At 40.1% G+C, this 20,961-nt stretch overlaps 1 protein-coding gene across 5 annotated transcripts in view; it reads left to right on the forward strand.

Annotated features, from left to right (window-relative positions):
- Positions 1-20,961, forward strand: part of PPP2R5E (protein phosphatase 2 regulatory subunit B'epsilon) — a 173,401-nt gene that overhangs the window by 74,117 nt on the left and 78,323 nt on the right. For all 5 annotated transcript variants that reach the window (XM_059694039.1, XM_059694059.1, XM_059694068.1 and 2 more), the window contains exon 3: positions 811-1,007. In XM_059694039.1, the coding sequence (XP_059550022.1) occupies positions 811-1,007 (197 nt within the window). The remainder of the gene's footprint in view (positions 1-810; positions 1,008-20,961) is intronic.

A 20,961-nucleotide genomic window follows, 5' to 3' on the forward strand; every position in this document is an offset into this window, starting at 1 on the left:
CCATTCTAGCTGGTGAATTTTAACCTAAAATTTTTAGGTATTTTTTAGCAATGACACAAAACCAAATGTTGGGCCTGCTGTTTGTGGGAAAAGAATAGATGTTTATTCTAAGGACATACTTAATAAGATGTTAGTGATTTTCTCCCACTGTAAGGGAAGAAAGAAGATGGATCAAAAGAGAGAGTGTAGATTTAAATAGAGTTCATTCTTATTGTCCTAGTACTCATGTACTCTTGAAAGTTGGTATTACTTCATTTTGTTGACTTCTCAAGTTTCTTTGACAAAAAAACTTCATAGAAAGCAAGCCAAAGTAAAACACACACACACACACACACACACACACACACACACATCACTCATCATTTGCTTTAAATACCAAGGATGTCAGCATGAAATTAAAATGAATCATTGACATCTCCGCTTTGAAATTTTTTACCAACAGTGAGAACTTCTTGCTTTTACCTTATAATGGGAAATTTGACCTTTTTCATTGTTTTTGGCTTAAGGATGTTGACATTGGGGTGTTTGGGTTAAAATTAGCTTCAACTCGATTGGCTCTTGGGATTTTGGTCAATCTTCGGTGTGGAATAACAAATGCGGTCAATTATGTTGGTATCATAATTTTTCAAAGACAAGTTGTCCGAAGTAGTGGATGTGGTATCCCCTCCTGGCCATGTGTAACTGTTAAAAAACACTGTTGTCATGTGAATTCTTATTTTTTTGAACTTGCTTTTGAAATAACTTTCACAGAGAATTCCTGTTACCTAGAAATTGATGACAGACTTATACCATTTCCTTTTTTTTTCTTAGACGTTCCATCCTCAGAGCAGCCTGAACTGTTCCTAAAGAAACTTCAGCAGTGCTGTGTCATTTTTGACTTCATGGACACGCTATCTGATCTTAAAATGAAAGAATACAAGCGCTCCACTCTTAATGAACTGGTGGACTACATTACAATAAGCAGAGGCTGTTTGACAGAGCAGACTTACCCTGAAGTAGTTAGAATGGTGAGTTTCTTTTTTTTTTGCCGGGGACACTTTTAAGCACCTTCTATAGCCACTCACAGGTGTACTTATGGCAGAGGCAGGTCACCGGAGGTCACCTCCACAAAAGAGAGCCAACCTCCTGAGAGCTAAGCACAAGTAGTCGCACAGTCCTAGAATTTGAAGAGCACTGTTTTATGGGAATGAAATCCAGAACTTTTCACTGAAAGCGGTATTGGAGGAATCAATGACTTCAAACTATGAAGCCAAGATTGCCAGGGTATTATTGGTTTTCTGGTTTTGGGAAAAGAACAGACACAGGAAAATCAACAAAATTTTAGAAAAATATTCAAGCCTGTTGGATGTCTTGATTCCCCTCCCCTTCCTCACTGATTGTGGTATATTAGAAATGGCTTAAAAAAAAAAAAAAAGAAATGGCTTTATGCTTAATAAAATGTGATTTATAGAATCTAGTTACGCCTCTCTTGGCTTCTTAAACGAATCATTCTCTTTATAATCTTGAAATCTGGGTGATGTTTTTCATTATTTTTGAACAGTGTCTTGCACTTTGTGTGGTTGTTAGGAATTAAGAGAAGAAACATTATTAACTAATGCAAATAATTTGCATTGTATCAATAATTATATTAGTTTTCCAAGAGCTGGGCCAAAATATGATTTTCTGTTAGATTTCTGTGGGCAGGTTGCCTTCCTGGGCACCCTGGAAGATCTGGGATCTATAGAATGCACGCTGTTTGGGAGGGAATGGGGTTGGGGTTTGGGGCTGGTCTACTAACTGGCGAAATTGCTTCAGAGACCCAAAAGGTTCAGTTCCTATTATCATAATATGAGAAACTGTGACTGATGTGTGAAGGTCATTTCCAAACAACAACCACTGTATTCTTCAGATCCATATCTGAGTGTATATTGCATTTGTTGTTGATTCATAGGAATATAGTACTAGACTGTTTTATAGGTTAACTATTAACATTGTGGCTCTTGAGCAGTGGTTCTCAACCAGGGGCGATTTTGCTTCCCAGGGCACTTTGGCAGTGTCTAGAGACATTTTGGTAGTGGCAGCCAGGGGTGGGAGGGGTGTATGTACTATCAGCATGCAGTGGAGAGAAGCCAGAAATGCTGCTAAATATCTTACACTGCACAGGACAGCCCCCCATTCCCCCCAACAAATAATGACCTGGCCCCACTGTCAGTAGTGCATTGTGAAGAAACCTTGCTAGAGTTTGTGTATTGTCTCACTTTTATCCTGATGCTTAGGATTTTCTCCAGTCCACCTGCCTTCTGCAGAAGATGCTCCCTGGCTTTTTAAAAAAATATATATTTTTATTGACTTCAGAGAGAAAGGGAGAGGGAGAGAGAGATAGAAACATCAATGGTGAGAGAGAATTATTGATTGACTGCCTCCTGCATGCCCCCCACTGGGGATCGAGCCCAAAATCTGGGCATGTGCCCTTGACTGGAATCGAACTGGGACCCTTCAGTTCGCAGGCTAATGCTCTATCCACTGAGCCAAACTGGCTAGGGCAATGCTCCCTTGCTTTTAACCTACCTGTGTCCTCAGCCAACAGAGGTATCCACTGTTTATAACTTCCTTCTGCATCTTTCTGTGGATAGTTTATGAAAATGTTAGCATATAAGTATAAATATTGTTTTCTTGTAAATACAAATTTGTATTCACACTCTGTGACTTGCTTTTTTCACTTATCAGTATATAGTATATGTCATTATATATACTAGTAAAGCTGCCTCACTCAATCTTATAGTTCCATAATATTTCATTGTGTGGCTATGCTATACTTTATTTAACTAATATCCTATGAATATCCTTGTATGCACAACAGTGCAGCCTTGTGTGAGAACATATATATATTTGCTGATTTTTAAAAAACACTTATTTATTGACTTGAGAGAGAGAGAGAGAGGAAGGGAGAGAGTTTGGGGGAAGGGGGAGAGAAAGAGAAAGTAAAATATCAATTTGTTGTTCCACTTATTGATGGATTCATTGGTGGATTCTTGTATGTGCCCTGACCGGGGATTGAAACTGCAACTTTGGCATATCGGGACAATGCTCTAACTAACTGAGTTACCCGGCCAGGGCTGATTTTTATTTAAAAAAAATATTTTATTTATTTTTTACAGAGAGGAAGGGAGAGGGATAAAGAGTTAGAAACATCGATGAGGGAGAAACATCGATCAGCTGCCTCCTGCACACCCCCTACTGGGGATGTGCCCGCAACCAAGGTACATGCCCTTGACCGGAATCGAACCTAGGACCCTTCAGTCCACAGGCTGATGCTTTATCCACTGAGCCAAACCGGTTAGGGCTGATTTGTTTTTTAATAGTCTTTCTTTTTCCCCTGTTTGGACCTTCATGTATTTCCTACCACCACGCCTCCACCCCTACTTTACCCCCAATCCCCAGGTCCCCACCACTAATTCTGATTTGCCTTTCATTTCAGGACCTTAAAGTGCTACCAGTGTTTCCTGAAAAGGCCAGCGTTTTCTCCTTCCTTAAGTTCCTCAGCAACCTACCCTTTTGGGTTGGGTTGTTTTTTCTTTAGCAAATTAGTTCATTTGATGCTTTTTAAATCTTTTCATACTTGTCTGATTTTTCTAATTATATTATTCTAAGCACTTCTAGGCAAATACTGTTTCTTGCACATCTCTATGTCCTCCTAATGCCTCCTAGCTCAGACCTACCTGAAATTGATTGAATGAGTAATGAACTCTCTAAAAATGTTAGCATTTCAGGCATTTAAATCACGATAAAGACATTGAATGTCGGTTGTGGGTTCGATCCATGGTTGGATTATGTACTGGAGGCAACCGATTGATTCTCACATTGTTCTCTCTCTCTCTCTCTCTCTCTCTCTCTCTCTCTCTCTCTCTCTCTCTCTCTCTCTCTCTCTCTCTCTCTCTCTCCTTCCCTTCTTCTATGAAGACAATAAAAATGTAACTCCCAATGAGGATTATAAAAAAAAAGATTGAATGTCACTGGATTCTACTTAGTCTTAAAATGTAGTATTTGGCATAATCCAAATACTCTTTCATTTTTATAACCAGCTTTGATCTTTTAAAAGGAGACTATTTTCTCTTCTCCCTCACCACCTCCCTCCACCCTCCTCACATGTACCCATCACCAAAATTAAAAAAAAAAAAATTTCTATTAGTTGTGTGTTTAAAATATACTTGAACCCTGGACGGGTAGCTCAGTTGTTTGGAGCATTGTCCTCATATGCCAAGGTTTCAGGTTCAGTACCCAGTCAGGGCACATACCAATGAATGCATAAATAAGTGGAACAACAAATCAGTGATATTCCCTCCCTCCCTCTCTCAAATCAATTAAAAAAATTAAAATATCCTTGAGCCCTATCCTTAAATCTGTAGTATGCACAGTATTCTAGGGCATTAGAAAATTAACTTTCTAGTCCTAGCCAGTCTGGCTAACTTGGTTGAGTGTCATCCCGTGCACCAAAAGATTGCTGGTTTGATTTCTGGTCAGGTTCAATCCCTGGTTGGTGTGAGTACGAGAAGCAACCAGTCGATGTTTCTCGTCCCCTCCCCCTCCTCTCCCTCTCTCTCTCCTTTCCTCTCTTTCTCAAATTAAAAAAAAATTAAAAGAAAATTAACTTTCTAGGTGGTACTTTATGATTCTCAGTTATAATTTATTTTTTTTGTATCTCATGATTTGTGAAATTGCTAACTGCTGATTTTGTGTGGTTCTTGGACAATCGTATTCTCAGAGAAGGATGTAGTATAGCAGAGTAGAAAGTACTTTGGAACCACACAAACATGGTTCAAGTGCTAGCTCTGGCCACATTTACTTCATCATCTTCGTTGTAACCCTCCATCTTTGGGGCCCTCAATTTTCATGTGGTGCTAAGAGTTACATAGGATGGGGGCAAGGTGGCCATAGTCCCTTTTACTCTGCTCCATAAATAGTCCATCTAAGTAAACTTGTTGTGCTTTGTTTATATTTCAAGGTTCTCACCACCTCAAATATATGTACAAGCTAGTAAGCATAAGCAGTGCGCTTACCGTTCTGTAAGAAGGGTTGGAACCAAGTCCCCACTTGGTGCCCTCTACTCCCTTCCATTTTGCCACCTCTGAACCCCTTGTATATAAAAATTCTGGTGCTATTGCTGCTCACCTTCCTTATCTGTGTCTTACCTATCTTTTGGGTATTTTGTAAGGATTTTTGATGATGTATGTAAAGCTCCTAGAACAGTGCCTAAGACAGCAGACATTCAATCAGTAATATGATTATGTTTTGATGATTTTGTTATTGGATGCTTGATTTAACCCACAGTTACTGGTTGTGGACTGAAAATGCTCTATCAGCTAGATGTTTAGCATTCCATTGCTTCAGTGGTTCTCAGATTCTATAATTCCAAGATGATCCTGCCTGTTGAACAGTCACTGTCCCTACCTAGTCTTCTTTCTTGTTACTGTAAAATGAAACTGCTTTGCCCTAACCGGTTTGGCTCAGTGGATAGAGCGTCGACCTGCGGACTGAAGGGTCCCAGGTTCGATTCTGGTCAAGGGCATGTACCTTGGTTGCGGGCACATCCCTCGTGGAGGGTGTGCAGGAGGCAGCTGATTGATGTTTCTCTCTCATTGATGTTTCTAACTCTCTCTCCCTCTCCCTTCCTCTCTGAAATCAATAAAAATATATTTAAAAAAATTTTTAAATAAATAAAAACACTACATTTCCTCCACCAATCCTATTGAAGCAGTTTCTTTCTTTTTTAAAAATATATTTTATTGCTTTTTTACAGAGAGAAAGGGAGAGGGATAGAGAGTTAGAAACATCACTGATGAGAGAGAATCATTGATTGGCTGCCTGCTGCATGCCCCACACTGGGGATGGAGTGTGCAACCTAGGAATGTGCCCTGACTGAGAATTGAACCGTGACCTCCTGATTTATAGGTAGATGCTCAACCACTGAGTCACCCCATCTGGGGAGTACCAAAAGCTTTTGATCCAACTTGATGGTACCTGTACTTTGAGAATTGCTATGACAAGAAAAGAGTGACAGGTAAAAGTAATCTATGAGTTAAATGAAGTCTGGATACCACCTACAGGCTGCTAGAATTAAAAAAGAAAAACAACTATGTGTGTGCAAACAAAATAAAACAATAGCACTTAGTTTATTTGAAGAATAATAGTGTGGGGTAGTGGAAAGAGCCCCAGACAGAGAATGTGGAAGTTACTGTCCTTAATTCTCACCTTCCACTTAACTAGTGGTGAGGTCATGGGTAAGCAATTTCTTCTCTAAACCCCAGTATTGTAAATGGAGGGATTGATGATCTCTCACATCCTTTCAGCTCTGTAAACTACCAACTCTTTTGGTTAACACAGTCTAAGAAATTTAGAATGGATTCTGCCATTCTTGAAGTTTATAAACCATTGAACAAATAGTTGCTTAGGTAAGTGTTTGTTTTATGTATTTCTCATGGGGTCATATCTGATGGAAAAATGAGAATCAGGACATTTAGTTCCTTTAGCTTTAGTTCCTTCTGCTTTGTATCTTCTCAGATGTCAGGCTTCCGTCCTTGAGGCAGTCTTTTTCCACATTGTGCTCAGGTTTTCTTTTTGGTTCTGTTGCCATGCATCCATTTGAAAGATTTCTTAGAATTTCTGACTCTCCCAGTATCTTGTGTTAATTTATTTTTACCCAAACTTGAACTCTATGTGTTTTGTATTCTTTATATTCGCACATTTTTCTTCTCAAAAATGTCTCTTGGGCATAGTTCAAATGTGTGAGCTGAAATTGCATTGGTGAAGACATTGTTTTGGTTAACTCCAGATAAGGTTTATTGAATGACTTAGAACCATACCTGTCCTTTTTTTCTTTTTTTAAAGAAAAAGCAAGCAAGAACTTATTGACTGAAGCAAAAATATACTTAGGACAGTGAAACCAGGAAGGGCATAGAAGAAGCAACAGGAGAGCCTAGGCTGGGCTGCTTTAGCTCACTCAGAAGTCAGAGAAAAGCGGGGCCTTGGAGACAGGTTCAGGGGTTAGCCCAGGATGAGCTGCTGCTGCCCATTGTTCCCTAGGTTGGGATCCCTTAGAACAGCGGTTCTCAACCTGTGGGTCGCAACCCCTTTGGCGGTCGAACGACCCTTTCACAGGGGTCGCCTAAGACCATCCTGCATATCAGATATTTACAGTACGATTCATAACAGTAGCAACATTACAGTTATGAAGTAGCAACGAAAATAATTTTATGATTGGGTCACAACATGAGCAACTGTATTTAAAGGGCCAGAAGGTTGAGAACCACTGCCTTAGAGGTTAGGGAATATGTGCCTGTTGGGGAGGGAAGACAGATTAGGGGATGGCACAGGCATGCTCCCTGAAGGGATAGTGCATGCACACTTGTACATTTTGATGATAAAAAAGGAGCAGGGCCCTACTCTGTCAACAAACTCACAATTGGGTAGAAAGGATACTCATGTGAACCAATAATAAGATAATGTCATGTATGCATTAATAAAGGCAAGGAAGGAGTGGGGAGAAAGGGTGGTTGACCAGAGGTAGGTAGGGATGGTGAAGGAAGGTTTTACAAAGTAAGTTAAGCCTCAGTAGGGTATTTAAGGTGGGTACGTATTTTTCAGGTGGCTGAAATAGTGTTGAAATGAAAAAGATATTAGATGATACAAAGGAATTCCCCAACCCCATGATATAGTCAGAGAAACAGTATATGCCAAATTGTTCCAGCGTTAAATGTGTGTGAGTGTGTTCCAGAGTGGAAAGAGGTGAATGGTGGCAATTGAAGATACAGATGCTAGCCAGATCCTGAAAGAACCTCACAGACCTGGATAACCATTGAAAAGTTTTAAGCAACAGCTGTGTGACATAGATTTACATTGCAATGACAGTGGGTCAGATAGATTGGAGGGTGCTGACATGGAAGGCAGAAAGGAATCTGTTAGGGCAGTGGTCGGCAAACTGCGCCTCGGGAGCCACATGCTGCTCTTTGGCCCCTTGAGTGTGGCTCTTCCACAAAATACCATGTGCGGGTGCGCACGTACAGTGTGATTGAAACTTCGTGGCCCATGCGCAGAAGTCGGTATTTTGTGGAAGAGCCACACTCAAGGGGCCAAAGAGCCGCATGTGGCTTGCGAGCCGCAGTTTGCCGACCACTGTGTTAGGGGACTGCTGTATTAGAGAAGTTGTGCAGGGCCTAAACCAAGCACAGGTGTGGAAGTAAACAAGGAGAGGAGAGGATGGCTTCTGAGACTCAGGAGGTAAAATTGAAGCCACTTAGTATTTGCATGGATGCTTGGAGTGTGAGAGGGGAAGGAGTCTACAGTAGCTTTGGGAATTAGGCAGTTTGTGGTGCTGCTATTTGAGAAAGGTGCAGCAGGAGGGAGAGCGGGTTTTGGGTGGAGGCTGAGGAATTGATTTTTGATGTAATTTTGAGGTTATGGGAGACCTAGATGTAAAAAGCTGGAGATAGATATTGGTAATTATGGGAATAGTAAGGAGAGAAAAAGAACAGTGATGGAACTCCAGGCGATACCAGGGAATTGGTGTACGTTAGTGCAGTGGTACAGGTGGGAGCTAGTGGGCTGAGGGAGTGCATGAAGTATGAGGTAGTCGAGATGGCTATAGACAATGATTGTACGCACAGTGGCGGAATCTTGTCTCTACTGTCTTGATTAGAGTAGAATCCTGCCACTGCTCTCCTGCAGAAAGTTTACTTGTCCCACCGGTCTTTTGCTGTTATTATTTTCATATTTTGTCTTTTCTTGGTTTCAGAGTCTGCCCCACTCCTTATCTGTGGTTAAATCTCTAAATACCTAAAATTATAGAACACGAATTTTCCAAAGCTAATTAGTTTTAAGATATATAAAATATGTTGAATGGTTTTTTTTTAATCTTTTCTATTGAAGTCTTTCCTTTAGTTCTTATATTGCAGAGATGGCGAACCTTTTGAGCTTGGCGTGTCAGCATTTTGAAAAGCCCTAACTTAACTCTGGTGCTGTGTCATATATAGAAATATTTTGATATTTGCAACCATAGTAAAACAAAGATTTATATTTTTGATATTTATTTTATATATTTAAATGCCATTTAACAAAGAAAAATCAACCAAAAAAATGAGTTCGCATGTCACCTCTGACACGCGTGTCACCCCTGACATGCGTGTCATAGGTTCGCCATCACTGTATATTGTTTCTTAGCCACCATTAACTTTGTTTTTCCCACTCTCAAATTATACCCTGTCCTTTGGTTATGTAAGTGCTTTATCTTTTATACAATCTGATTTGACTAGAAATCACACTCAGGTTAGCCTCTTAATAGAATAATATGGTTTTGTAGAAAATTATGAATTTGCAATTAAAGGTCTCAGAGTCTGCCTGCACAGGAGTGCTTTGTTAACTTCACTACATACACTGTTGGCTGAAGGACAGAGAGTTTATTTTTGTAAAATAACAACTATCTAAAAGTAGCCTTGGGAATGGTAACTACCGGGGGAAATATGAAATTTCCATTTCCATCTTCCTGCATCTGATAAGGAACATAAATATGCATCCTGGCCAGAATTTGCCTTGGAGGTGACTCTTCAGACCTAAAGGAGATAAGATCTGTGAGCCATTGAGGTAGGCTGCTTACATGATTGGAAATATAAATACATATGGAAGAGAGTGGAGTGATAGCTGGGAAAAGGCATTTAGGAACTGAAGTTACTGCTAAATTTTAAGGATAGGATGTGTCTAAAAAAGCTAGAACATGAGAATTAAATTAGAAAGTAAAGAATTCCTTGGTATTAGAAAAGAATTGAAGGTTATGATGATGAAGATTACCAAAAGCCATGTTTAGAATGAGATCAGGAAGAATTCATTGCTTAAGGTTAGGAGCAGATTATTACCATGTGTAATTTACCAGAGGGTAGGGAGACTGGCAGGCACTTTGCCCTATCCTTAATTACTGTCTTTAACTATCACACTGTACTTCTGTAGTTAATGCTCACTTAATATTCATTTAGCATTGAAGGGTGTCCATAGGTTGTTTTCATGGGGTCAGTGAACTCTCAATTGTTGGCTGCAAAAGTTTGTGTATTTTATGGTAGAGGAGTGCAGCTTTTGATTAAATTTTCAGATATATCTGACTTCAAAATGGTTTAAGCTTGATTTTACCACATGTGCAGTGTTCTGCTAGGTGCTGCTTTGTTGGAAAATATAGAATGATATTGAAATTCACCTTTATGGCAGTAACAAAAGATAAAAAATGAAGTTGTTAAAATGATTTCACCAATGAAACTATGTGGGTCTGGAGTTTTCTCTGTGGGAAGGTTTCTAGTAGTGAATTCAATTTCTTAAGTATATGTCTGACTCTAGATTTTCTCTTTTATCTTGTGTCAGTTTTGGTAGGTTGTTATAATAGTTCCACAGTTTAGAGTTGTAGTCAAATACTTAATCCTTGGAGGTTCTTCAAAAAGGTGTGTACTAATGATTCTTAACTTTTTTCCTGCCCTACCACTCCCTCTCAGTATATGAGTGCCTGATTTCAGTCTTCTTAAATTTATTGAGTGCATGGTGATTGAGGGGAGAGGAGGACTGTGTTGTTCCAAACACTCCTCTGTTCCACCCAAACTACAGTCTTTGAGATGATCCTATTCCCTATGATTATGTGCTCCGCCCATGCCCCTTCTCTCTGTCCCACCAGTAGAAGCAGGCAAGCTCTGCCAGCAGCCTCAAATTGCTTGATTAGCAGCAAGGGAGTTAGATGATTTGAACATCACTTCATCTCCATCTCCATCTCCATCTCCATGATGGACCCCAATCCTTGGAAGCACTTATTTGTATACAGGCCATTTTTCCTTTTTGTTGTCCTTCCCGGGTGACAGACAGACCTCCAGACCTCGGCCCAGCCCTGCTACCGACTTATCTGTGATCTTAGATGGTCTTAATCCTCTTAAGTTTGTTTACCCTATTGTAACTGTAAGGTTGTCCTGATGTCATTATGATCGTTATTCATGGTACCACCTCTGCCACTTCTGCTAGACTTACCTTTTTCTTTTGATAGCTTGATCAGTTTTTCTAGTTACAATGAAGTCTTGCTAGCCTGAAAGCTTCTTGACTCTTCAATGTGACTTTCCATATCTTTTCTCTGATTGTTGGTTTTAAACTTTAATTCTCTCTGGGAATTTTATCTTTAATTCTTTTTTTTTTTTGAGGACCCTATAAATCTGTGTGTATTGTGTGAACAATTATATGTACATGTGTATCAGCCTTAGTTAACCTAAATATAATTTCTCCTGATATACTTGTATATTTATGTCCCTACTATGTTAGTAATTTACCATTTCTCTTCTGCAAACATTTTCTCTTAAGGAATCTGACAGAGATTTTAATGTGTTTAGTGTTTATTTAAATAAGCTAAGGAGCCGGTTTTTACTCAGGAAGCAACTCAGCTACTCTTGATTGCTATTTGCTTCATTTATAAGCTGTAGTCCTTCTGGCTTAACTGTTTTACAGATTGTTCAGAGTTTCCAATGTACTTAAAATTGTTTGACAGCTGTGACTTGTCTAGCACTGATCTGTCCAATACTATTATCTCACTATAAGGAGAATACTTCTACCAGTCTCCTCACTGTTCCAAGCTGTAAACAGAATTTTGTAGAGTAAGTTACAGTACTGCATTCAAGTTCTGTTTTCTTTTTCTCCCACCTTTTAATTTAACCTTGAAACCGGAAATATGGTTATAAGTAGAAAGCAATATTTCTGAAAAAATTCATCAAGGAAATGAATAAGATAATTGGGAATTTTGCCTATGGTACAGGCATTTGGGTCTTGGATAATTCTAGTAATTGGTGCTAGTTTATATGGTCCAGCTGTCTCTGTACTGAGGAGAGACAGAAATGAGAGAGAGAGAGAGAGAGAGAGAGAGAGAGAGAGAGAGAGAGAGAGAGAGAGAGAGAGAGAGAGATTTATTGGTTGATTCTTGCAGCAGAAAAGCTGGTTACGCCACAGTGTAAAAAGGAGAAAATGTGTGACCTCTATGTGGAATTTTCAGAGACAGTAATGCTTGAGGCAAGACTTTGGCAAGGAAACAATCTGCAGGCCATTTTCAGGAGGTAGTTGGCTACTGACCAATGTGAAAAGCCAAATTTGATCTGTAGATGAAAATGGGAAATATGCTATCCAATGATTTCTGCAGAGGATGTTGCCTCTGGAAAGTGAGGAGAAGATAAAGGATTTTTAGAGTAAAAATGCCTTTACAATGATGACTAGAGATGGGGGTTGGCTGAACAGTGGAGAAGGGAAGACTGGAAAGACCAGAGCCTAAGGCAGTAGGCAGGGCCTGGGCAAAAAGGGGCATTGGCAGGGGTCCCAGGGGTGACACACAGAAGAGAAGATGTTTCTGAATAAAAATAGGACTGGTTATAACTTCTTAGTAAGTTGGAGAACAGGTTTATTTTTTAATAAAATGGGTAAGTAAGTTATAATAAGAGAACATGGTGTTTCCTGACCCTTTAGAAACGTAGGTAACAAACTGGGTGTGGGGGATAGACATAGTGTCAGGTACTAAATGAGCTGCTTTTAAATGTTGTGGAATTTCCCTTCCTGAAGAAGTTAAGGCCTTTATGAGAATAGGCCTCTGGAATAATGTAGGCTCCTTTTGTGGGACTGTTGACTTTTTCTCTTAGAAAAGTTATAATATTTGTTAAGCTTAGACAATAGAGAAGGTCTGGAAAATTGAGGTGTATATTTTTACTGGCATAGGTAATAAGTGGGGAGCCTATAATGCCCTGTCTGGAAAGTAGGAGTAGTTATTTGAGGGATAAAATAATTGGAAGGCAATGATCTTTAAATGCACATTTAAAGTGGAAGCTAACAGGGTTGCTGGACAGTTCCTTATTCCTAGATCCCTCTCTTGGTTTCTTTTTGAGAAACTTGCTTCTATACTCCTGCCTTTCACCCAAGATGAGGCTGGCATGCTTCAGTGAGGCCGGGAAGGGAGGGCTGTCTGTCTCTCTCTCCCCCAGAGTGGCCTGTTTTACTCTGTTATGAAGTAGTTCTATCAGGTAAGGAGTAATGTTATTCTACAGTCTGATGTAGTTCAGGTATTTTTTTAAAAATTCTTTATTGTTTAAAGTATTACATAAATCTCCTTTCCCCCCATTGGCCTCTCCCCAGTCGCCCTCACCCCCCAGCACATGCCCCCACTCCCCCTTCTGTCGTGTCCATTGGTTATACTCATATGCATGCATACAAGTTCTTTGGTTGATCTTGCCCCCTCACCCCTGGCTTTCCCTCATAGGTTGGACAGTCTGTTGGACGCTTCTATGACTCTGGTTCTATTTTTGTTCATCAGTTTATGTTGTTCATTATATTCCACAAATGAGTGAGATCATGTGATATTTATCTTTCTCTGACTGGCTTATTTCGCTTAGCATAATGCTCTCCAGGTCCATCCATGCTGTTGCAAATGGTTAGAATTCCTTCTTTTTTACAGCAGCATAGTATTCCATTGTGTAGATGTACCACACTTTTCTAACCCACTCATCTGCTGATGGGCACTTAGGCTGTTTCCAGATCTTAGCTATTGTAAATTGTGCTGCTATGAACATAGGGATGCATATATCCTTTCTGATTGGTGTTTCTAATTTTTTGGGGATATATTCCTAGAAGTGGGATTACTGGGTCAAATGGAAGTTCCATTTTTAATTTTTGGAGGAAACGCTATACTTTTTTCCACCAGTCTTCATTCCCACCAGCAGTGCAAGAGGGTTCCTTTTGCTCTGCCAGCACTTGGTTGATTTGTTGATGATAGCCATTCTGACAGGTGTGAGATGGTACCTCATTGTCGTTTTGATTTGCATCTTTCGGATGATTAGTGACTTTGAGCATGTTTTCATATGTCTCTTGGCCTCCTGTATGTGTCTATTTTTAGGTCCTTTGCCCATTTTTTGATTGGATTGTTTATCTTCCTTTTGTTAAGTTGTATGAGTTCCCTATAAATTTTGGAGATTGAACCCTTATCAGAGATAACATTTGCAAACATGTTCTCCCATGCAGTGGGCTTTCTTGTTGTTTTGTTATGGTTTCTTTTGATGTAGTCCCATTTGCTTATTTTCTTCTTAGTTTCCATTGCCCTAGGAGCTGTATTGGTAAAGATATTGCTACAACAAATGTCTGCTATTTTTCTGCCTATAGCTTCTTCTAAGATTTTTATGGTTTCCCATCTTACCTTTATCCATTTTAATTTTATTTCTGTGTATGGTGTAAATTGGTGGTCTACTTTCATTTTTTTGCATGTATCTGTCCAATTTTCCCAACATCATTTATTGAAGAGACTGTTTTGACTCCATTGTATGCTCTTGCCTCCTTTGTCAAATATTAATTGAGCATAATGGCTTGGGTCAATTTCTGGGTCTTCTTTTCTGTTCCATTGGTCTATATGTCTGTTCTTGTGCCAGTACCAGGCAGTTTTGAGAACAGTGGCTTTGTAGTATCGCTTGATTTCTGGTATTGTGATTCCTCCAACTTTGTTCTTCTTTCTCAAGATTGCTCCAGCTATTCGGGGTCTTTTTTTTTCTTCTAGATTAATTTCTGGAGAGTTTGTTCTAGGTCTTTGAAATATGCCGTTGGTATTTTAATGGGGATTGCATTGAATCTATAGATTGCTTTGGGTAGTATGGACATTTTAATGATGTTGATTCTACCAATCCATGAACACAGTATGTTCTTCCATTTGTTTATGTTTTCCTCTGTCTCATTTTTCAGCGTTCTAATTTTCTGAGTACAGGTCCTTTACCTCCTTGGTTAAATTTATTCCTACGTATCTTAGTTTTTTTTGTTGCAATGGTAAATGGGATTTTTTTTTAGTGTCTCTTTCTGTGAGTTCATCATTGGTGTATAAAATAGTAATAGATATCTGGGTGTTAATTTTGTATCCTCCTACATTGCCAAATTCCTTTATTAATTCTAGTAGTTTTTTGATGGAGTGTTTAGGATTTTCTATGTACAGTATCATGTCATCTGCAAATAAGGACAGTTTTACTTCTTCTTTTCCAATTTGGATGCCTTTTATTTCTTCTTCTTGTCTGATTGCTATGGCTAGTACTTCCAATACTATGTCAAACAGGAATGGTGAAAGTGAGCATCCCTGTCTTGCTCATGTTCTTAGGGGAAATGGTTTTAGTTTTGCCCATTGAGTATGATGTTGGCTGTAGGTTTGTCATATAACGCTTTTATTATGTTGAGGTATGATCCCTCTATTCCCACTTTTCTGAGAGTTTTTATCAGGAAAGGGTGTTGGATTTTGTCAAGTGCTTTTTCTGCATAAATTGATATGATTACATGAATTTTGTCTCTCAGTTTGTTTATGTGATGTATCACGTTTATTGATTTGCAGATATTGTACCATTCTTGCATCCCCAGAATAAATCCTTCTTGGTCATGGAGTATGATTATTCTAATGTAATGCTGGATACGATTTCCTAGAATTTTGTTGAGGATTTTAGTTCATCAGGGATATTGGCCTGTAATTCTCTTTCTTTGTAGTGTCTTTATCTGGTTTTGGGATTAGGGTAATGCTGGCTTCATAGAAAGAGCTTGGAAGTATGCCTTCCTCTTGAATTTTTTGGAGTAGTCTGAGAAGGATAGGTTTTAGTTCTTCTTTGAATGTTTGGTAAAACTCCCGTGTGAAGCCATCTGGTCCAAGGCTTTTGTTTGCTGGCAGTGTTTTGATTACTGTTTCAATTTCATCAGTAGTTATTGGCCTATTCAAGTTTTTTTATTTTTCCTAATTGAGTTTTGGAAGATTGTGTTTTTCTAGGAATATGTCCATTTCGTCAAGGTTGTCGTTTGTTGGAGTAGAGTTGTTCATAGTATTTTTTTTATTTTTTATAATCCTTTGTATGTTTGTGGGGTTGGTTGTTACTTCACCTCTTTCATTTTAGATTTTGTTTATTTGGGTCCTCTCTCTTTGTTTCTTGGTGAGCCTGGATAGAGGTTCATCAATCTTGTTTATCCTTTCAAAGAACCAGCTCTTGGTTTTATTGATCTTTAGGGGTTTTTTTTTGTTTTTTTTGTCTCTTTGTTGTTTACTTCCACTCTGATCTTTATTATTTCCTTCCTTCTGCTTACTCTGGGCTTTTCTTGTTGCTCTCTTTCTAATTCTTGCAGTTGCAGGGTTAAATAATGTATTACCATTTTTTTCTTTTTTTGTGTGTGATAGGCTTGTAGAGCTATGAACTTCCCTCTCAGGATTGCTTTCTTTGTATCTCATAGATTTTGGATTGTTGTGTTTTTATTGTCATTTGTTTTCAGGGTATTTTTAATTTCTTCTTTGATCACCCAATCATTGTTTAATAGTATGCTATTCAGCCACCAAGTGTTTGAATTTTTTGATTGTTTTTATTGTAGTTGATTTCTAATATTATGCCATTGTGGTCTGAGAAGATGCTTGATACAATTTCAATCTTCTTGAATTTGGAGAGACTTTGCTTATTACCCAATATGTGGTCTATCTTTGAAAATGTCCCATGTGCACTTGAGAAGAATGTGTATTCCATAGCTGCCGGGGTCCCACCCCAGCAGGTCCAGGGGTCCCCAAAGGTGTGGACGGAGTCGGCGAAGAAGGAAGGACATGGAGACAGTGTTCAGTTGATCAACAGCCTAGCCAGGATCTCCAGCGAGGTTCTGTAGCCATGTTCCCTCACTAGGTTCTTCAGCCATGTTCTGTCTGAGATCTCCAGCCAGGTTCAGTCACCAGGTTCTAGTCAGGTTCTCTTGCCAATTTCTGTAGTCAGGTTCAGTCCAGGATCTTTTGCCATGTTCTCTCGCTAGGTTCTGTCTCTAGGTTCTGAGGCCAGTTTCTGTCCAGGATCTTTTGCCATGTTCTCTCCAGCGAAGTTCTTCTGTCTCTAGAGAACGTTCTGTGTAGGTTCTGTGCCTAGGTTCTGTCTCCCTTGGTTCTGTCTTCTTCTGTCTTGTTACATCTGTATTTATACCAGTTGATTCCAATCCTATCAATCTCTATTACAAAGGTTAGGGCGTTTCTTATCTCCATTCCAGGAAGTAAAGATTATGTAGCTTAAGCATGATTGTTCGTAGTTAAAATGATTAATTACCCGCCTTGCACTTAGTTAAGAGGTTTTATTCCCTCCCTAACTTCAGGGGAAAATCCCTACCTGGGGATTCAACTTTTCTCGGAGAGGTGACCTTGGTTAAAACACAGCGCCAAGAAGGTGAGCAAACATATTAAGAACCGTATGCCATATATGCCAGGTCCCTTGAAACAGCAAGGATGGACCGGCTCCCGGCACATAGCTTTGGAGTGAAATGTTCTGAAGATGTCAATTAAGTCCATCTGATCTAGTGAATCATTTAGGATTGTTGTTTTTTGCTGATTTTTTGTCCAGATGATTTATCCAGTGATGTCAATGGGATATTGAAGTCCCCTGCTATGATTGTATCGTTGTCAATCTCTCCCTTGATTTCTTCCAGAAGTTTTTTATGTATTTGGGTGCCCCTGTATGAGGTGCATATATGTTCATCAGTGTTATATCTTCTTGTTGTGTTGATCCCTTTAGTGTTATGCAGTGGCCTTCCTTATCCCTTGTTATGGCCTTTACTTTGAGGTCTGTTTTGTTCGATATAAGTATTGCTGTCCCCGCTTTTTTTCCATTTCCATTTGCCTGAAAGATATTTTTCTGTCCCTTCACTCTCAGTCTGTGTGCGTCCGTTGTTCTGAGTTGGGTCTCCTGCAGACACCATATATGTGGGTTATGTTTTCTTATCCATTCAGGCACTCGATGTCTTTTGATTCGAGCATTCAGCCCATTTACATTCAAGGTTATTATTGATAGGTACTTGTTTGTAGCCATTTTTATTTTTTGTGTGTGTTCCTTCTTCCCTTTTTATTTCTTCTGTTTACAACAGTCCCTTTAGCATTTCTTGCATTGCTGGCTTGGTAGTGATAAACTCCCTTAGGATTTTCTTTTTTTTTTTTTTCTGTGAAGCTCCTGATTTCCCCTTCAATTTTGAATGATAGCATTGCTGGATAGAGTATTCTTGGACTCAGTCCCCTGCCCTTCATCACTTCATATCCTTCCTTTTATTCCTTTTTAGTCTGATGTGTTTCTGTTGAGAAATCATTTGATAATCTAATGGGAGATCCCTTATAGGTAACTCTCTGTCTCCTGCAGCCTTTAAGATTCTCTCTTTGTGGTTAATGTTTGCCATCATAATTACAATGTGTCTTGGTGTGGGTCTTTTTGGGTTCATCTTGTTTGGGACTTTCTGTTTGTGTGACTTTCTTCTTCCCCAAATCAGGGAAGTTTTCTGACATTATTTCTTTAAGTAGATTTTCTAACCCTCGCTCTATTTCTTGTCATCCTGGCACCCCTGTTATATGTATGTTGCTTTATTTCATGTTGTTCCAAAGCTCCCTTAGGCTCTTCACCTGCCTTTTAATTTTTTTCTACAGTTGCAGTTCAGATTGGATGTGTCTTGCTGCCCTGTCTTCTACTTCACTAATTCTGTCCTTCACTTCTTCTAGTCTACTGTTGAAACCTTCCATAGTGTATTTTATTGTAGCTATATCACTCTTTATTTCCTCTTGCTTCTTACATAAGTTGTTGATTTTTCTCATCCATCTGGTTTATGAACTGTATGACCCTTATTCTGAATTCTTTTTCTGACAAATTGCATGCCTCCATTTCATTTAATTCCTTTTCTGGCGATTCCTCTCTTTCCTTTGAGGGTTGTTTCTTTGTCTCCCCATTTTTGTACTCACCCAAGAATAGGCATTGAGTTTCACTGGCCTGTGACTGCATTGGCAGGCTTGGCAGCGGGTCACATGGTCACCAGGCCTGGGGTCGATGCGTTGGGCTTGGCAGTGATTCACGCAGTTGCAGCACCTGTGGTTGCTGCTTGAACACCCGGTGTTGCTGCGTAGGGCTTGGCTGCTCACGTTTGGTTGTGGCGCCTGGGATTGCATTGGGCTTGGCGGTGGCCAGCGCAGTCGTGGCGTCTGGGGTTGCTGCATAGGGCTTGGCTGTTCATGCATGGATGGGGCACCCGGGGTTGCTGCATAAGGCTTGGCTGTTCTCATGTGGTCATGGAGCCTGGGCTTTCTGCGTAAGGCTAGGCAGTTTGCATGTGGATGGGGCTCCTGGGGTTGCTGTGTAGGGCTTGGTATTCCTGTGCGATGCGAAGCCTGGGTTTGCTGCGTAAGGCTTGGCCATTCGCACGCAGTCGCAGAGCGTGCTGTTGCTGCGTAAGGCTTGGTTGTTTGCGTGCGGATGTGGCGGCCAGGGTTACTGTGTCAGGCTTGGCTGTTTGCATGTAGTTGCAGCACCCGGATCTAAAGCATCTGGCTGGTGGGAGGGTAGCGCACTCTGGAACTCACAGGAGCTCACGGCCAGGGAGACTGGAGTCTCGGTGTTTATGTTTCCGCAGCTGAGGCAGCAGGTCCCTGGGTCGAGTGGCTATATGGTCCTGGATTGTGTCTGAGGGCACTCTAGGTGGAGGTGAGGCTGGGCTCCCAGTCATTGCAGCTCTCCCCTTCAAGATGGCATGGCCTCTGTGGCAGAGCCAGCTCTCCCGGGAGAGATTGCAGCAATAGTAGAGGCTGCCTGGCTAGGGAAGCCTTATACGCCAGCCCCCCAAACTCCTGTGGAATCTAACTGTCCTTCACTCACACACACCCACACACCCCACACGTCCACACACTCCCCTTTTGTATTCTCACTTACTCACACTCTCTCCCTCACTGCTGTCCTGCCAGCCGCCATCTTCCTCCTGGAAACTTTTAACTCCAGGTATGTTTTTGTTTTTATTACTCACCAGCTAGCTCAGGGCTTTGTTTAACTCATGAAAGGCCACAGACATGCACACAGTGGGGGACAGTGACAGTTTTGGCAGTGTTTCCTGATTAGAAATAAGAACACATATTCAGTAGCCAGAAATGTTTATCAGGAGCCTCAAGTTTGAGAGAATTTTGAGAGAGCACAAGCACATGTTTGTTTGTTTTTTAAATATATTTTTATTGATTTTGGAGAGGGGTAGGGAGAGGGAGAGAGAGATAGACACACCAATGATGAGAGAATCATTGATACTGGGGATTGAACTATGACCTCCTGGTTTATAGGTCAACCCTCAGCCACCAAGCCACACGGGCCGGGCTCACACATGCGTGTTTTAAATTAAAAATTCAAGAGGTTTAAATTTTCTTTCAGTGTTAGCTGATTTTGAGCCATAAAGTGGTCAAATTAGATGTTACAATATGTGTTCTCAAAAAAGCCCTGTATTATTATTGTTTTATCAATTTGTGCACTTTGGTTCTTACAGAAATCACTTCATTTACCAGCTTTCTAGATTTTAGGACCTATAGTCCATACAGAATGAAAGGTAGTGAACACCTGGTATTACAGGCTATCCTGTGTGTGGGGCTGAGTGCTAGACTGTGAGCAGTGTGAGAGCCAGCTCTGTATTTATGCATAGTAAGCACTCTGACTATCGCAGTGTTTACACCTCTATTCTTGGATTCCAAGATTTAATATCAACAGTCTTCACTTTGGGATTCACTGCTACATTTCCAGTTTTGGAGACAGTACAGTGTAGTTGTTTCTGTGTGTGAAATATTATTTCCCTGCGATGGTTTTGTGTAGGGATAACAGACTAGAAATAATTAATTTAACATTACTGTCACCATTTAAGCAGGTAAAAAGTTGCTTACTATTTTTAGCAAAGTTTAATCTTGAAATAGGAGCCTAATGGAGTGGAGGGTTCATGTTTGGAATCTCTGGGTAATAGGGTGGGGAGGCAGGGGTGGATCTAGATTATAGAGGTCTTGGCAAGCTAAGTAGAAGAGGTTAGATTTAATCCTGTAGACAGCAAGCAGGAAGTTGCTAAGGTTTTTGAACAGGAGATGAAATGTAAATGGTATTCTTCTTTTTCTTTCTTTAGCCCCCACAAAGAAAGTCTGTACCCTTC

The sequence above is a fragment of the Myotis daubentonii genome, chromosome 1, assembly GCF_963259705.1.
Source record: "Myotis daubentonii chromosome 1, mMyoDau2.1, whole genome shotgun sequence".
NCBI classification, from domain to species: Eukaryota; Metazoa; Chordata; class Mammalia; order Chiroptera; family Vespertilionidae; genus Myotis; species Myotis daubentonii.